The sequence below is a fragment of the Dacryopinax primogenitus genome (assembly GCF_000292625.1).
Source record: "Dacryopinax primogenitus strain DJM-731 SS1 chromosome Unknown DACRYscaffold_1, whole genome shotgun sequence".
Lineage (NCBI taxonomy): Eukaryota > Fungi > Basidiomycota > Dacrymycetes > Dacrymycetales > Dacrymycetaceae > Dacryopinax > Dacryopinax primogenitus.
The window spans coordinates 184,354-199,099 of NW_024467198.1; the positions used below are offsets into that span (position 1 = coordinate 184,354).

Consider the following 14,746-nt stretch of genomic DNA (forward strand, 5'->3'; position numbering starts at 1 on the left):
CATTTCTCGGGAGCCAACGCGCCGGAAGAGTCCGATCCACCCCGGGTTTGCGCTTTTGGTCTGAATTAATATATTTGTCATCATAGAGTGAAAACGGCAACACATCCACTTGCTACATATACTACGGAATTGCGGGGCAAAAAAAAAATGCTGGCAACCACGTCTGAAACACGGTCATACGTCAACACGTGTACCTACATGTGTCGTCATGCAGCAGTACCTTTCCCAGGCAGTATCTGCTCACCTGCGTTCTCCGAAATCACCCAGTCCAGGCACAATATACGCTTTTTCATTCAGGCCACGATCAATCCATCCGGTTATCTGCCACTGTTGAGAATAACCTTTGGACCTCTGGAATTCAACATACTACACGAGTGGTGGGATGCTTCATGCAGAAAGCATTGATTCCCTCGGGTGATGCGACCTAAAGAAACACAGGGTTGGTATTCATCATCCTTTTAGTACCGGAGCCCCGCGAAGGTACACTGACCAGGTTGATAAATATGATCCGCTCCTCAGGTACACCTGCTTGCTGTAATACCTCGACGGCCTTGATTGCCGATCCTCCAGTTGCTAGAGATACATAGTGTTTAACTCGGAAGACAATGCGAATCATGGTGTCATACCCAGCATCGGATCCAAGAGAAGAACGTAACGATTGGCTATGTCATCGGGAAGCTTCGAAAAGATTGGTATACACCACGATGAGAGAGAAACAAGGGCACGCACCTTTGAATAAAAAAGCTTTGCTTCGGCGGTCTCTTCGTCCTGGCCAACGACCTCAGAAGGGAGTTCAAACCACCGCAGATAGTACATGCCCTCTGTATGAGAATCTTCCCAATCCGAACGCTCCGACAGACTTCGCGTAGGCCAGCCTCCATCGCCTTTACATTGGGGAGCTCAGTGATATATTACGGAAATGATGACATCGCTCATACTTCGCCGGCCCTCAAAATGGACACTCCGCAGATGCGGCCTTTGAAACCTACCCCATCATATTTCTCCCCTATGCCCTCCATGTTAGGAAAAAGAATTTCCGAGAGGATTGTTTGTACCGGTGGGCGTGATCACCGTCTTGGGGACAACGGGAAGATGATTCAAACCTTGGATGACCCTCAATAAGAACAGAAACGCAAGGGCTGAAAACTGACCCTCTTCAACCAGTAGGCGTATTATACGATCGGTATAGAATATGAAGTCGCCCCTTCTCGGGTATTCAGCATTTTGAAAGCCACGATGACAACGCGATTGACCTTTTCGTGTCCTTGTCACGAATAATTGTATAGAGCGCTTCTAGCTGCGCTGTCTGAGGCAGCGTGACCACATTAGGTGGGAGCTCTGCAGGAGACGTCTGGGAGGCTATACGTTCGCGTGTAGTCATTGAAGAAATTGAAGGCTGGACGACCAGAGCAACAGAACCCTTGCATGGTCTGCGGGAAGCAAACATCATGTCGCGTGACACGCATCGATGATACTACAATCTAAAGGGACGTGCGCTACGATTTGTGTTCCTCACGAGTTGGCCCATGCTCCTCCTTTTCCTTGTTCTCTTTCAGACTCATTTCAATCGCTAACCTAATAGCTTCCTCTTCGTCTTCTTCCCCCTCTGCAGCACTAGCGGGGGCCTCATCACCCATGTGAACATCACCCTCGTGATCTTCCGGCCCACGCTCGCTCTGTGACAGTGCCAAGGCCTGTTGCAGCATCAGCTCGTCCTCGTCCATGGTCTCTGGAGGTGCGGGGGTTATCGGTTGGGTGGATGTGATGGCTGGCTCGCCTGTAGAGACAGCTGCAGCCGCGACAGCCGCTTCCCGAGCCCGCTCTTCAGCCAACGACAGTCGCAGTGCCTGAGCAACAGGGATCAACCCTAGCGATTCGGAATTTATATGGAAATGGCACACCTCGGCCAGCTCTGGATCCATATTGGGGTCCATTGCAAAATCATCGCCAGCCCCGAATCCACCTCTAGGAGCAGCCCCATCACCTTCCAGCATTGGCGACGCGAAAATAAAATCGGACAGAAGGTGAGGACCTGGTGGTACGCTTACAAGATGGCTGGGGGAGACAATCAGATACGTCCAAACCCCGCAGCCCAGATGACTACTCACGAATTGTTGCTACTGTCGGTCGCCTTCACGAACTCCTCCAGTTTAGTTTGATTTTCCTCTTCCTCGCCAAAGTTAACAATGTCAATGGCAATATTGTTCTTTTTCAATTTTTTCCCCAGCTTCACAAGGGACTTCTCATCCGCATTAACAGGGGATCCTACGAAAACGACGATTCTTTGACGTTGGCTTTTGTTGGGTCGGTGCTTCAGGGCTAGCTGTCATGTAAATTTCAGGGCCCGGCACCCGAACACATAGGCTGCACGAAATACCTGAGCAACTTGAATGCCCGTTGCAATATCTGCTTCACCTCCAAGTCTTGTGTTGTGGAGTGCAGAAAGTATCTTCCCGATATCCTGAGTGGGTGTTACAAGCACCTCGGGTCTGTGATACTCATCAACACTACTAGCACATGAAAATCAGATGCCTCACGCTTTGCCAGCCATGGTCATGACACCAACCGTGTTCTCTGGGTTGGAATCCACCTTCGTTTGGAAGATGGAAGAGACGGCATCAGACTGCGCACCAAAGCGCGTTGGTTGGAAGTCTCCGTTGCGCATGAACTCGGAGTTATCGATGCTACGGCGCTGTGGTTACCAAGACATTCAACAGGATGGACGGTCAGATTGCTTACACGATCATACATGCTTCTAAGACCATGGTGCAGAACAGCTGTGGACAAGGCGGAGGATGGGTGGAATGGTTTTATGATGCGCCTGCATGTAAGTTACAAAGTGGCGTTTCTCACGTAAGAGGCGTACGCGTCCCAACCCCGCGTTGGAGTCTGCCACGTGATAAGAGCTTGCCCTGAAGTTCGTGATGGTCGGGGCTACCTCAACTCCGCCCTGTAATTGGCCCCGACGTGCGTTCTCTTGTTTGCGTACTTTCACACACAACTCTTCTTTACTCCTCCAGCAGCTAACTAACATCTAGGTGAGTCGCATCGTGCGCATCTCAGTCACATTCTCTATATTTCGACTTTGCCGCTTTACGGGGCCTGTCCCGCAGTACAAGGTGCGCTGCGCTTCTACAGGCAGTTCTACACGGAGACAGGAGCTGCTGCACCGCCTTGGTACGAACCCGTTATAAGGAAACACAAAACACGCGTGTGCCCACCACCCTCACGTTCTTGTCTCTTTTCGTCATCTCTTCGCCTTCATCTAAGCCGACTACTCACTCTTCTTTGTATTGACAGTCTATCATCATGAACTCTGGAGAAGATGAGGTCGCTGCCCTCGTATGATGATTTCAATTGTCCGAATAAAGATGCAGTCTTACGTAGACTCAGGTTATTGATAACGGATCCGGCATGTGCAAAGCTGGTTGTAAGTCCCCTTTATGCTCCAACAACGTGATACGAGCTTACACAATCCACCCACTTCAGTCGCAGGTAATGCAGCGATGTGATTTTCATGGGACTTTATTTTGATCCGGAGTTCAGGCGATGACGCTCCAAGGGCCGTGTTCCCGTACGTCCTTCCTACCACTCCTGGCATTGCCACAAACCAATGCGAATATCCAGCTCCATTGTTGGCCGTCCCCGCCACCAGGGTGTAATGGTTGGAATGGGCCAGAAGGACTCTTATGTCGGGTTCGTTCTATCGTCCCGTACGGCAGAATGACTCGTTGACGACTTATTGTAGAGATGAGGCACAGTCCAAGAGAGGAATCCTGACTCTCAAGTATCCTATTGAGCACGGCATCGTCACCAACTGGGATGATATGGAGAAGATCTGGCACCACACTTTCTACAATGAGCTCCGTGTTGCCCCTGAGGAGCATCCTGTTCTTCTCACTGAGGCTCCTCTGAACCCCAAAGCCAACAGGGAGAAGATGACACAGATTATGTTCGAAACATTCAACGCTCCTGCCTTCTACGTTGCCATTCAAGCTGTCTTGTCTCTTTATGCGTCTGGTCGTACTACCGGTATTGTGCTCGATTCTGGTGATGGTGTTACCCACACTGTTCCCATTTACGAGGGTTTTGCTCTCCCGCATGCCATTCTCCGTTTGGATCTCGCTGGCCGTGATTTGACCGACTACCTTATCAAGATTCTCATGGAACGCGGATATACTTTCACTACCACTGCCGAACGCGAAATCGTCCGAGACATTAAGGAGAAGCTCTGTTATGTTGCGTTGGATTTCGATCAGGAAATGCAGACGGCAGCGCAGAGCTCTGCTCTGGAGAAGAGCTATGAGCTTCCCGATGGCCAGGTTATCACGATTGGCAACGAGCGGTTCCGAACGCCCGAGGCCCTGTTCCAGCCCGCCTTCCTCGGTCTCGAAGCTGCTGGCATCCATGAGACCACGTGAGCGTTTCGGGATAACATGTTGTCAACAACAGCTAATCCTATGTATAAGCTACAATTCCATCTTCAAGTGTGATCTGGGTAAGTGCCTCACTAAGTCTTTAGTCCTATGCATTATTTATGTTGCCATCAGACATCCGTAGAGACTTGTATGGCAATGTTGTCCTGTCTGGTGGTACCACCATGTACCCCGGAATCGCGGACCGCATGCAAAAGGAACTGACCGCCCTGTCCCCTTCGAGCATGAAGGTATGGACATGATAAATGGGCTGTTTGTGAAGCGACCTGATTCCTTTTCGCAGGTCAAGATCGTGGCTCCTCCTGAGCGCAAGTACTCAGTCTGGATTGGTGGCTCTATCCTGGCCTCGCTGAGCACCTTCCAAAATCTGTGGGTCTCCAAACAGGAATACGATGAGTCTGGACCTGGTATTGTGCATCGCAGTACGTACAGCTTTTGTTTTTGTGTGAGGATGGGACATGACTATTGTTTAGAGTGCTTCTGAATGAACAGAAAACTGATGTGTTGGACGTGAACCGAAACAACTGGTGGATTTCGAGTAGTATGGTGTTACGATTACCTTTGTTCTCGATAGAGCAATGTCAATTAGCTTCGTCTATTTCTGACTAACTGATTGAATTCAATCACGAGTCCTAAGACAAGAACGGTAAGAGGTGCAATCGAGACCATCCCTTCTACCCAATGGGGCCGTCTGTTATCAATGTGGATGGTAGTATTCACATATGGAAGTGTGGTATCAACGTTTTCCTTTGCGGAGACGCTGCTGCTTCTCCCGAAGGGACGCTCTTTTCTTGCTGCGCACGGCGTTGCTAGAGAGTATCATCATGACGGGCTTGTTGCGAGCTTTCTGACGGTTTGTGGTGCTGCTCGGCACATCCTTGGATTTCTTCCCCTTCTTGGAACCATATTTTTCGCGTCCTTCTCGTCCTTCTCTAACGGATGCCATGCGTTCTTCGTAGTCAGCTTTTACCCTCTTCCGTGGTCCCATAATGTCGGCTTCCGTGACAAATGTTGCCTGCTCCGACTCTATTGCCGCGCTAGTAGAATTGGCCTTCCTCTTCGTCCCTCGATTTCCCTCACTAGTGTGGGGGCTGCTCTCCGATTTGAGTTTTTTAAGCAAGGCGAAATCAGCAGGAGTGAGTATCTGCGTAAGGGGTCAACAAAGTTCAGTGCACGATATGATTAGAAATTGCCTTAGTGGTCGCAATACTCTCAACAGGGTGCGGGGTTGCCGAGTATTCTTTCGGAGCAGGAGGCCTTGTACTCCGGTCGCCATCGTCCTCGCTGTCGCTTATGACGATGTCTCCTTCGTCCTCTGAGCTTACAGCGATCCAATCACTGGAAGATTCATCGGAATCGGATTCAACTTCCCACCCCTCCCAATTATCTTCTCCCCTGTCATCGGACACGCTGTGATTTTGCTCTTGAAGTAGCTGATCGGCATCAGCGATAAGGAATCAAAAAGACGCCAACAGAAAATACCTGAATACCCTCGATATCGACTGCGGGCTTAGGCGCGTGTCCATATGGAAGTGGTGTGACCGAGCTATTGGCCATACTGGCTGTTTTTCCCTAGATCGTCTATCAATGATATGCCCGCCTCAATAAGGAAATACAGGACATACTCTCTCACGACGCTTCAACAAGCCAGGATTGACTTCTCTGTAAAGCTGGAGTAAACCCCTGGCAGCCACCATGACGCCTTTATCTCGGCTCTTTCTGTATTCCACAAGATCACCGAGCAGGTCTTCCTCCATGCTCCAAGGCTGTCTGCGACAAACCTCGCGTATAGCGTTCAAACCCGCGGCGATAACCTCAGAGCCCACTCCGGGGTGAATAAACTCATGTGCAAGTTTTCGGATGACCGGGGTCAACACATCAGGAGGTGTAAGGTCGTGTACGGATTGAGCCAAAGCCACAAGTATGACGGTGACTCGCAATTGATGGTAAGTCAGATACCTGGCACTGGAATCAGTGCTGGATATTAATGCACGCTAATGAAAGTTTACTTCACGACGTAGCCGTAGAACCCTAGAACGCAGAGCTTATGGTAGCCCATGACACGGCTTAGAAGCTGCATTATGAGCACTTTATGGTCCAATGACATCCGCTTGTCTGGAAGGGGATAAATAGAAGAAGTGGAGAGCACATTGAAACTGCACCATATCGTTGTAAGTGATCACATAGCTTTTCAGCAAAGGTTTGTGGATCTCGTATGAGCTGGATCGCCCAGAAATTGGTGTTCCCTTTCGCGTCGTCGTTGGTTTTGGTCTTGGAAGAGCGTTTCAGAATGGTTGGGTGAATCACTAGTATGTCGAAGCAGTACCTTTTTCTTGGCAATCTTTACGGCTTTTGCTATTTTCCGATCTTCACTTCGGGTCTTCTTTTTGACCAGCCTTTGATGCTTCAGCTGTTTGATGTCAGGACCCTGGTAAAGGAACCGTCAGACAACATCACTGGTACACGAATAGGATTCACCTCGTCTTCTTCCTCACTGCATGGTTCGTCGTCGTCCTCGCTTCCCAAAAAGAAGTAATACGCAGCTTTCTGGACCTTCGCAGACGGGTGTATGCATCCTAATGCTACGATAGAGACGGTTTTTTCGTCTTTCCTGCTTGAGGTCAGAACACTTCCGGTTTCAAGAATGCTCTGAGCTCACCACACGCCTCGCTTCCAGAGTTCTTTGGTGAGAGCAATAGCCCACACTGCTTCGTCCGTCGACCGTCGTGGTGCCTCGTTCAACCTCTCTCTCAACTTGCCTTTGTCCCCGATCATTTCAGCTCCCATGCCACGCTCAAGCATACCGAACAGCATAGCCTGCACAGATCGATTAAGTTTATGATTTTGAGCTTTTTGGTTTGCCGTGCGAATATCAAGCAAGATGGTTCTGCGGATGAAGCTTCGTAAGGACGTGGACGTCGTCTGAGAAAGTAAAGGAAACAGAGTCTGCAACAACCTGTGTCTCAGGTCAAATCTGGCATGCAGGAAGCTGAGGAAAAGTGAAATTCACTCGATGGAGTTGATGACACCTTTGTTCCTAAGGAGAACGAGATTTTGGACCAGACTTTTTCGGGTGTCTGGGGCAAGAGTCGAAAAACTCCGGAGGAGCAGCGATGCTATCTGGGACGAAAATGTGGCGGTTTCAACTGGGTAGCACTGAGAGACCTGAGAAGATATTAGCAAATAGACATTTCACACACTGTTACATGCCTGCGCAATGAACGTGACCAGCTCTCTAAACTGTTCGGCGTGTTCGGCAGGTCTGTGCTCGAAGATGAGCATGACGCTCTGGTAATGGTTCCATTGCTGCAAAAATTCTTCCTTGTATCCAGCTGGGTCTCTTTTGATGAGATTTTGGAGTTGGGGAAGGTTTGAGGTCAGCAACGGGCCTCTGGAAGAGTGCGCTCTGGTCATGATGCAGGATGTTGGCCTTGAGTCCAAAGAACACGGAAAGTGCCCGGAGGCAAAATCTTCCCCGTTTGTCTGAGGGAATGAATTCCTCCGGTGCCCGTCTTCGGAGATAATATTGCTCCCGCAATGCCCCGGAGGCAAATGCCCAGAATGCCTCCGCAGAGCTCGCAGCCTTTTCACCTGTCGAAACATGCGGGCCAGGACACTAGTCTTATGCGATAGGGGTCCTAATTTTTGTTTGCTCACAGTTAACAAAACAGTAGCCTATAATGAATTAATATTGTGGCAAAATTGAACAGAAAATAATTTGATAAACTTCTGCCAGTTTTTTCTAGCTTCTTTAACCCCTTTTTGCTGCCTCTGAGATATGTTTGGCCACTCTGGGAAGACAGGACCCCGAGCTTTCCCTTCTTGCTCTTTTGACATGTGAGGAAAGTTGGGCACTGTGTGAAGGAGAGGGTCCTGAGTATTTGCCTCCGGAGGGGCATTAATGTGCCAGCAATATCTCCGAAGACGGGGCACCGGAGGAATTCCCTCCGGTTTGCCCCTTATCCATCGGCTCCGGGCACTAACTCTTATTCAGGGTCCACTCATGCAGATGGTGACTTTTAGACACAATTATTTCGATTGAGCCAAGGAAGATCATACAAACAAACGAGGTTGACATTCTGTTTTTGTGAACATCTGACTTCTCAAAATGACTAATATTATAAGTTCAGGACCAGCCTACAGCCGGCTCGAATACCTCCCTGCTCCAGGGGGTATATGCACAGCCACAATGAATGCTGAAAGTCATGTTGAGGCTGACATGCCAGTGTGGTGTAAGGGTCCCCCTTACTCATCTATTCTGTTTGCTTCCATTGCTAGGCCCTACTTGTTTGCAGCCTACCCTTTTCTGTGTCCTTTCCTCTCTCCTCACCATCATCACTAGAAACTGTATCTAGATGTTTTCTCTAATACAGAATGGTCTTCACAGTACTGCTAAGTGATACTTCATCAGACTGGCATCAGTGAAGGCCAATACTGAGGCACTTTTATGTGGGAGTGGCTGGGGCTGCTTCCCTTCCTCCCTCTAGTCAGGGGAATCAGAACTGTTATGAGTGAAAATGAATGGGAGATATCCCTTTTCAGGCAATAGTTGAATGAAGGTCTCATGAGACATCTGGAAGAATGCTTCTCGCATACTGAGAACCACCCCAATAGCTTAAAGTCTTATTTGCCAGGTTTATATATGTTTGTGGCCAAGTATTGGGGAAAACATAGGGGAAAACAAAAGTTGCCATGCAAGTTTCAGTATCTGGAAGCAGCTGCTATGCCTTGGGAGATGTTAACACCTGTGATACACTTAAAGTATGGGACACTGTTTGTTAGATGGAATAATTGTTGAAGCTTCCAGAACTTTGACCATCAGCAAGCTTTGTGCCTCAGCTAGAAGTATTAGCGATTCTGAGGGCAGACATTAAGGCTCAGGGTACAGTAGATGTAGATAAAATCAACAAACCACAGGCTAATTGGAGAATGAAATGCCATGACAGAGGGTGGCAAACCAGGCCCCTAAGATAATAGGTCATCACAGGTAAATATCTATTTGCTTCAAACAATGACCAGCTGTAGAGTGAGTGGATCATACCTAAAAAGCAGGCAATTTATCATTGCTTGCTAACCCCCTTCTCCTGCAGGATGCACACTAACCCTCTTATGGTGATGATCACATGCAGGAGATGTGCCTTTTGCTTCAGCAGAGCAGAAATCATCTCAACATGTCTCCTGCTTCTATATACATTGTAAGAATGAGCAGGGGCCCTGGTGGGCTTAGAAGGTCCAAATGAGGTTGACCCCCTCATGGAGAGGAGTGATGTGAACCTTGAGCAATGTAGGAGAGTGTCAGAGTTTTAGAGGGCTTCTTGGAGCCAGCATAAGTAGATGCTATTTGGAATCTATGAGCCCCTTCCTTGTAAATGCTATGCCCATACAGTAACTTTGCTTCCATTCTATTGACACATAGACAATAGATACAGCCACTCTGGTTGCTTAGTTCTGTTGAGCAGATGTCTCAGGAACCCATAGTCCAAGTCATTAGACTATTATTTGATCAATACTTAACTGCTGCCAATATAAGGGATCAGATAACATACAACTCAGACTTTTCCAATTCTTATTGCCTGTTCAGTGACTTGACCAACCACATTTGTTGTATACAGGGGTAAAAGGATGTCCATATGCACCCCATAAAATCCTTATTTACTTTTTGACTGCTACTCTATGTTGCCCTAGCAAAGCAGATTAGCACTTGGTTCATGACTCAACCCTATTTGGTGCTTTGAAGGTAGAGACAAGCTTGATTGAGTGAATGTTTCAAGGTGTCAATAAGTCAGACCATCACAGTGACAATAACTGGTAGCTGCAGAGTAATCATCCCTTTGCTTGACTTGCTTGACCTTTTCAACAAGTGGAGTTGCTTGACACCCCATCTGTTAGTGAGTGTGCTGAGTCACTGAATCCTGTTTGGCCTCTTTATGCTATGTTGATCCATAGGCATTGGTTGATGCATGCTGCCTGAGTCTAGGAACTACCTCATTATTAGTGGTTGTCACATCAGTAAAAAGCACACAGGTAAAATAGTACAGGGAAGCTGTAGGCATCTATGGCAGACCCTGGTGTTGTGGGGCTACAAAGTGGCAGATAATGCTATGGGTGCTAGGACCCCTATAGATGCTATATGGTTCTCTATAGCATCTGGAGTCTTTATGGATGGGCCAGGGCACCCAGTATGTTTCAGCCTCTACAGTGGTGTGCCTTGACATCATGCCCCCCCTTGTGGGGTGGTATGCCTCAGTGACACCTGGCTGCTAGTTTCCATTGCTTAGTCTGACAGGTACAGTTACCCCACTTGTTTTCTGCAATATCCAATGTTATGTACCTCATACATAGACCTTCAAGATCCAACTCCAGGTCAGGTCTTCTTGCATGACAACAGACACTCAGAGGCCCTACTCACTGCTGCATAACCCATGGAATCACAGCTTGGTCATCACCCAAAGACATGACTGTCCTTTTGCAAACCTTGCAGCCTACATCTTCATGGCTGCGTGCTACCTGTATGTATTGTTGCCAGTCTCCTTCCTTCCCTATGCATACTTTTCTTATCTACCCAAGCCTCAACCTTCCAACAACTTCAAGTTTGTCTACTTGTTTACCAGGTTTCTTTTACCAAGCCAGTGCCGAGCCTATGATCAAGTTGTGATTCCCCTGACCAGAAGGAGGAAGGGAAGCAGCATCCCCATTGACATGGCTTAAGTCCAGATCTGGTAAGTGCTCTTTCTTTCACATGATACAGAAGTAATTTGATTCCGTCAGAAATGCTCTACTTTGCTGACTACATAAGGTGATTGATAATAAGCACTGAGCTTGACTGTCAGACTTTATTGCTAGAAACAAACACACAAAAGACTTGGTTGTGGAACTTGAGATCTATGTCACGTACTATTGTGCCATTCCGATTTGGGGGGAATCGGCCACACAAGCTCTGCTGTAGGTTTTTTGAACCCGTCCCAAATCAAATTGCGCTTGTCGTCATGGGCGTTCTATCCGCCGCCCCCTTTGTGCCTCGTCTTTGCAAACGAGCGCCGTGATAATGAATTTCCTCTGAAATTGCCTGACAAGGTCACCGGCATTTGAGGATGGCTCTGCCCCAAGGCCATTCATTCATTACTTGATTCATCCTGCAACTCTGACACTAAAACACGTGAATCTCCCGTACGTAGCAAGAAAGGCTTGCTTCTCTCAGAACAACTAAGCATCGCCCAAATCATGCAAGGTTCTGCCGTGGGGGGCTTATCTTGCAGAGAATTCATACTTCAGTTAGGAACCCATCGGCGTGTGGCTGCGTGTGAGACATCCAACGGGACCAGGGCGGTGTGTGACGTGACACATGCCGTTCAGGGCACCGCGTCTTCGTGTCCATACTCCTCCTCCCTTCTTACCTGTCATCTCCGCTCACGCATTATTCCTTTCTTTGATCCTGTTCTCACTCCAACCCGACCTCCTTCGCCCCTGATCATATATATGCCACCCAACATCCCCAAAGACCCTCTCTCCGGTCACCCTGGCCATCTAAGCCCCGAGCAGCAGCACATCCTGAGCAAGTTTAGGACAGAGCTTGAGGAGGACAGTGTTTTTGTTCCAGAACGACACGACGATGCCACCCTTCTTCGCTTCCTTCGCGCACGTAAATTTGATCTTGCCAAAGCCAAGTTCATGATTACCTCGTGTGAAGAATGGAGAAAAGATTTTGGAGTGGACCAACTCATAGAGTATGATTTCTTGCTATTACATTAATTAAGCTCTTGCTGACCCCATCATTTTCCAGGACTTTTCAGTTCCCGGAGAAGAATGAAGTCGACAAGATATACCCACAATACTATCACAAGACGGACAAAGTACGTACCTGCTTTCTATCGACAGAGTATGCATTTATGCTCGTGGCATAGGACGGTCGCCCCATCTATGTGGAGCGCTTAGGCCAACTCGATCTTCGGAAACTATATACGTTCACTACTGCTGAAAGACTTCTGAAACGCTTTGTTCTGGAGTACGAGAAATTCTTGACCGAGAGACTCCCGGCCTGCAGCACAGTCGTCGGACACCGCGTCGAAACGTCCTGCACTATCCTGGACCTACAGAATGTCGGGATTGCACAGTTTTATCAAGTCAAGGATCACATTGCACAAGCCACTCGCATTGGACAGGATCGGTATCCAGAATGTATGGGGAAGTTTTACATCATCAACGCGCCTTGGATCTTCTCGACAGTGTGGATGGTCATCAAGCCATGGTTGGATGAAGTCACGGTTAACAAGATTTCGATCCTTGGCTACAATTACAAAGACACACTTCTACAACAGATCCCGGCGGAGAATCTCCCTGCCGATTTAGGAGGACTATGTCAATGCCCGGGAGGCTGCTCTCTGTCAGACGCAGGGCCTTGGAACGAGAAGAACCAAGGTGTCATTGCTCAGACCGCTTCCGACGCGGTGGTACCAGCATGATGTCTCCCCCGACTCTTCGTACGCGCGAATGCCGCTTTGTACCACTGTGTAATAAATCGATTTCTGTGGCCTGCGCCAATATCGCCCAAGTACTTTCCTCACACGATGAAAAATGTCCATTCGTACGAATGCACATGTTCGTGTGTTGTGCAATGCCGGCGTTCGTTCTTTTTCGCGATCTGCGTCATGTCAGTTGGCACCAACTGCGCTCCGAACGAGGGCGGAGGCGTTCTTGACCAGTCGACTGTGCTCCCAGTTTCCCCTCAAAACTTGGCATTTCCGAGGTAAGAGATGACTGTGGGGGATTAAGCAGGGTGGAATGATTAAGTGTCGGCCACATGCTCGAATATCGCAATGTTCCATCGACTGTTTGACTAATCATTCCTTTACCCTCATATTCAATTTTGTACAGAGATGATCAACACAACACAACCAGGATGGACAAAGGAGCTGGTAAGGGCGAACCACGAAATGTTCCCTTCTATCACCCAGCGGAATATCAAACGATGTCCCACATCTCCTCGATAGCACAACAAAACTGTGGACCCTGTCAGCACTACCGGGACCAAGGAAGACCATCCTTCTCACCTTGCCACAAGCAACCTAATTCATACCATTGTCAGCATTCTGTAATCACTGTTGGCATGTGAGGCGCCCACCGATGCAGAGAGAGCATAGTCACTGATGGAGATCTTCTCGTCAATTACTGCGTCAGCGAAATCATCTTTTCTACTATTCGTAAGGACTAGAGGAGAGCAGAGTGGAGGAGGTCATTCCTCACCCTCGTGCCATGGCGCCGACAAACACAGCGATAGAGTGTGTCTCAGGCAGGGCTGGGAGATAACGCGACAAGCGAACAGTAGGCGCGTCGCCCGAAAGACCTGTGGAAGATCAGTTAAGAAAGCCCTGCACGAGGTTCACTGATAGCCCACTGATTTTGTAAGTGTTGACGGGCAAGTGATCTGTGATCGGATTCTAGAGGTCCGCAACCATAAGATACGGAAAGGAGGGAAATAAATGTGCAGACTTTGATAACCTTCAGTAGTTTCTCATTTCCATTTACTCCTCTGATACTGAGCTTGTGTAGCAGTTGCACTAGCTCAAGATCATCAAGTGCATTCGACAGGACATCGAGCCCGCCCCGCGCACCCATTAATCCAGAAAATCGCTTGAACGTCCTCGGGATCCGCACATGAGGATTGATCTCGATCAGTGTGCCCTTGGCTGTGTGAACATAGACTTGCAAAAGTCCGGCCTTGTTCAGAGGCGAATCCAGTAAGGTGAGAAGGCACTTGTGAGAATGAGGAAAGCAAGTCGAGCTACGGTTGAAGTGCACAAAAGAGGACTCACTTGATGCACAATGTCTGGTCGAGCATCGGCAATGTCACGGCCAGTCTTAGCAAGAATGCCTTGGTGATCGTCGCAGTTGAGAAGGGCATATTTGGCATCCTTCCCATCTTTTGCCCTAGAGCCAGAGCCGGACGACACTTTGTAGGCTTCGAGGCAAGCACGCTCGAGCACGACAATCAAACGACGCTTGCTCTCCTTCTCCGCAGGGGCACGCGGAGTGGTCGCCTGAACTGGGACCATACTTGGCGCGCTGGCTGGTCTGGGTCCATAGGAAGGAGTGGGCAACATCACCGATTCTGGGGACTTGAGTATTGCACTAGACACTGCCTGTGGCACTGCGATGAGGTCCATCCTGGCTGACGACGAGTGGAAAGGTCGCACGCTGAGGGTGCTGCGAACAAGTATAAGCGTATAAAAGTGTCAAAGAAATTGTTGGTCTGATAGGGAAAGAAGGGGCGGGAATGAGGTGGAGTTAGAAGAGATGGTCGAAAAGGCCGACCA

At 48.7% G+C, this 14,746-nt stretch overlaps 6 protein-coding genes across 6 annotated transcripts; 2 read left to right on the top strand and 4 right to left on the bottom strand.

Moving 5' to 3' along the window:
• Positions 1-63: 63 nt before the first annotated feature.
• On the bottom strand, positions 64-1,388 carry DACRYDRAFT_19324 (PRTase-like protein). The gene is made up of 11 exons (XM_040771453.1): positions 1,254-1,388; positions 1,152-1,204; positions 1,056-1,103; positions 939-1,006; positions 819-884; positions 730-768; positions 627-678; positions 491-573; positions 368-424; positions 245-321; positions 64-194 (listed from the first exon to the last, which is right to left on the bottom strand). The coding sequence occupies exons 1-11, from the start codon at positions 1,379-1,381 to the stop codon at positions 182-184; spliced, it is 684 nt and encodes a 227-aa protein (XP_040632881.1). The 5' UTR covers positions 1,382-1,388; the 3' UTR covers positions 64-181.
• Positions 1,389-1,496: 108 nt separating this feature from the next.
• On the bottom strand, positions 1,497-2,809 carry DACRYDRAFT_73212 (uncharacterized protein; the record flags this gene model as incomplete). The annotated part of the gene is made up of 6 exons (XM_040775998.1): positions 2,740-2,809; positions 2,538-2,684; positions 2,378-2,489; positions 2,109-2,323; positions 1,902-2,055; positions 1,497-1,847 (listed from the first exon to the last, which is right to left on the bottom strand). The coding sequence occupies exons 1-6, from the start codon at positions 2,763-2,765 to the stop codon at positions 1,497-1,499; spliced, it is 1,005 nt and encodes a 334-aa protein (XP_040632882.1). The 5' UTR covers positions 2,766-2,809.
• Positions 2,810-3,309: 500 nt separating this feature from the next.
• Positions 3,310-4,920, top strand: DACRYDRAFT_102948 (actin 1; the record flags this gene model as incomplete). The annotated part of the gene is made up of 10 exons (XM_040767690.1): positions 3,310-3,342; positions 3,394-3,430; positions 3,490-3,495; positions 3,547-3,574; positions 3,628-3,696; positions 3,749-4,417; positions 4,470-4,498; positions 4,551-4,666; positions 4,720-4,858; positions 4,910-4,920. 10 exons carry the CDS (start codon positions 3,310-3,312, stop codon positions 4,918-4,920), a joined length of 1,137 nt encoding a protein of 378 aa, XP_040632883.1.
• A 119-nt stretch (positions 4,921-5,039) lies between these two features.
• Positions 5,040-7,850, bottom strand: DACRYDRAFT_92181 (SDA1-domain-containing protein; the record flags this gene model as incomplete). Its single annotated transcript, XM_040777049.1, has 11 exons — positions 5,040-5,580; positions 5,630-5,869; positions 5,919-6,008; positions 6,062-6,395; positions 6,446-6,551; positions 6,599-6,707; positions 6,763-6,864; positions 6,915-7,047; positions 7,096-7,392; positions 7,447-7,601; positions 7,647-7,850. The coding sequence occupies 11 exons, from the start codon at positions 7,848-7,850 to the stop codon at positions 5,173-5,175; spliced, it is 2,178 nt and encodes a 725-aa protein (XP_040632884.1). The 3' UTR covers positions 5,040-5,172.
• A 4,055-nt stretch (positions 7,851-11,905) lies between these two features.
• DACRYDRAFT_19327 (uncharacterized protein) lies at positions 11,906-13,150 on the top strand. The gene is made up of 3 exons (XM_040771454.1): positions 11,906-12,160; positions 12,217-12,286; positions 12,338-13,150. Exons 1-3 carry the CDS (start codon positions 11,913-11,915, stop codon positions 12,893-12,895), a joined length of 876 nt encoding a protein of 291 aa, XP_040632885.1. The 5' UTR covers positions 11,906-11,912; the 3' UTR covers positions 12,896-13,150.
• Positions 13,151-13,197: 47 nt separating this feature from the next.
• DACRYDRAFT_19329 (Nep1-domain-containing protein) lies at positions 13,198-14,675 on the bottom strand. The gene is made up of 8 exons (XM_040771455.1): positions 14,246-14,675; positions 14,045-14,186; positions 13,923-13,990; positions 13,828-13,870; positions 13,677-13,776; positions 13,555-13,624; positions 13,484-13,498; positions 13,198-13,433 (listed from the first exon to the last, which is right to left on the bottom strand). Exons 1-8 carry the CDS (start codon positions 14,594-14,596, stop codon positions 13,395-13,397), a joined length of 828 nt encoding a protein of 275 aa, XP_040632886.1. The 5' UTR covers positions 14,597-14,675; the 3' UTR covers positions 13,198-13,394.
• Between the last annotated feature and the right edge of the window lie 71 nt (positions 14,676-14,746).